The sequence below is a fragment of the Phaethon lepturus genome, unplaced genomic scaffold (assembly GCF_000687285.1).
Source record: "Phaethon lepturus isolate BGI_N335 unplaced genomic scaffold, ASM68728v1 scaffold45951, whole genome shotgun sequence".
In the NCBI taxonomy this organism is placed as follows: Eukaryota; Metazoa; Chordata; class Aves; order Phaethontiformes; family Phaethontidae; genus Phaethon; species Phaethon lepturus.
The window spans coordinates 4,431-6,513 of record NW_010517858.1 but is presented as its reverse complement, the minus strand read 5'-3'; the positions used below and the strand labels follow the sequence as shown (position 1 = coordinate 6,513).

Sequence of the window (2,083 nt, the reverse complement as noted above, 5' to 3'; positions counted from 1 at the left end):
ACGATGCTGTTCTCCCTGCGGGAGCTGGTGCAGTGGTTGGGCTTCGCCACCTTCGAGATCTTCCTGCACGGGCTGGCCCTGCTGGCCTTCTCCGTGCTCCTCGTCCTCAAGGTGGACGGCGAGGCCTCAGCGCTCTCCTGGTGGGTCGTCTTCGTCCCCTTCTTCGCCGCCGACGGCCTCAGCACCTACTTCACCACCATCGTCTCGGTGCGGCTCTTCCAGGACGGTGAGAAGCGCCTGGCCGTGCTGCGGCTTTTCTGGATCCTCACCATCCTCAGCCTCAAGTTCGTCTTCGAGATGCTGCTGTGCCAGAAGCTGGTGGAGCACACCCGGGAGCTCTGGTATGGGCTCATCATGTCACCCGTCTTCATCCTTCTCCAGCTGCTCATGATCCGAGCCTGCCGGGTGAACTGAGGGTGAGGGAGCGGGCTCCGGATTGCTGCCCTCGCGCCAGCCAGGGATGAGCCTGGTCACCGGGGAGCCCTGGACTTTTAGTGATCGTCATCGGGCTTTTCCCCATCTTGTTTTCTGTACAGAGTGGTAGGTGGCAGCTTACACAGGTCAGGTTCTACGAGAGGAAGGGTCTGTAATTAAGCACACTGCTCTGTTGTATAGCACCATATTTCTTCAAAAGATCCTCTTGTGCTGCACCCTTATTTCAGTTCACATAGGTCTTGGTGTTAGTCTTGAAGTATCCTGCCCTGCAAGCACCATTTGACATGCTGGTTATTTTACTTTAAAATAAAAATGCATGGAAGGATTAATTTTATTCATAAAATTCTTTTTCCTTAGAAAGCATTTGTACCTAAAGCTGCCACCTGGAGAACGGGAATTACCTGGATTGGTTGCTGTAGATATCCTTGTCTACCGTAGACCACGGTTAGCCAGAAGTGCCTGCCCTGCCTGAGGCCATGCATGTAACGATGCCCTGGCTTCCACAGGAAAGCTAATTTATTTCCATCCGTTCTCTCACTTCCCTGAGCAGTTCATGCCTTCACAGTGTGCAGGGTTTTGTGGGGCTGTGCTCTGAGCCAGAGAGGACTGATGTGTGTATTTTTGAACAGAAAGGTGTTTTTTGTCTTTGCATTTCAGATCCATTCCCTAAGTATCGAGCTAGGGGTGTGGGGAGGGCGAGGCACGGGGACAGGAGTGTGTATGGCTGATGCTGCTTATGAAGGGGGATCTCAATGAACCCCAGCTTTGGTGTGAAACACTGTCCCCAGACCCCCAGAAAGTGTGAGTAGTTCAGTATTCCTCGAGAAAGTGCAGATCAGCGTGTTAAATGCCAATATCACAGGGAGCTCCCAGCACCAAAGACACCTTGGCATCCCTTGTGTTCGGCTTCCACCATGCGGGTGAGAAGAATGGTGGATCTGCCCCTCACCTCTCTGCGAGGTGTCAAGTGTTGCTTTGGAGCCCAGGCCCAGAGGACTGGTCTTCTGACGCAAGTTTTACAGACTATTGTACTCTGTTGCTGATGTTGACTCCGACAAAACATCCCCTGGTAGCTGGGGCTTCCCCTCCAACTTCAGCTGCTCCGTGGCCCATCCCTGGCTTTGTCCCATCTACCCGGCTCCTCCTGGTACCACCCTCTCTCCTCTGCTGTTTCAGGATCTGTTTCATGCCAAGATGGATCTCGAGACGGAGCAGTGCTGTTGCTTAGCAGAGGGCTGAGGAGCACCAGGGATGTGTTTGTGGGTCTGGTATCCTCTGCGAGATGCTCTGGTGACAATGAAACAAGCGAGTGCTCCTTTTCACCCTAGAAGGGGGATGGGCACTGCAAGGAAGTTTCCTATAGGTGATGATGGTTGTCCCTTCGCGCTGCTGCCAGCTTGTCCTGGCTGTCACAGAACAGTGGTGGGAGAACCATCGGGATCCATAAGCTGACACAGATTTAGCTGAGACTGGACCATACTGGGGCTTAGCTCCTGATGTGCCGTGTGACCTGCTCCCCACCAGCTTCTGTTCACATGGCACCTGGCTCCAGCCCTGGCTCGATGTTCCCAGTGACTCTAGATGTCCTGTCCTGGGCTGGCACCAGGGTCTAGTGCTGGAAGTACAGGACGGGAGCACCCATTTTGCT

The 2,083-nt window shown here is 53.9% G+C and overlaps 1 protein-coding gene across 1 annotated transcript; it reads left to right on the top strand.

Moving 5' to 3' along the window:
- Positions 1–3: 3 nt before the first annotated feature.
- On the top strand, positions 4–414 carry TMEM203 (transmembrane protein 203). The gene has a single exon (XM_010296519.1). It carries the CDS (start codon positions 4–6, stop codon positions 412–414), a length of 411 nt encoding a protein of 136 aa, XP_010294821.1.
- Positions 415–2,083: the final 1,669 nt, after the last annotated feature.

Bases quoted from the DNA above. Each gene is read 5' to 3' on its own strand.
- TMEM203 (XM_010296519.1), top strand. From the start codon at position 4: ATGCTGTTCTCCCTGCGGGAGCTGGTGCAGTGGTTGGGCTTCGCCACC.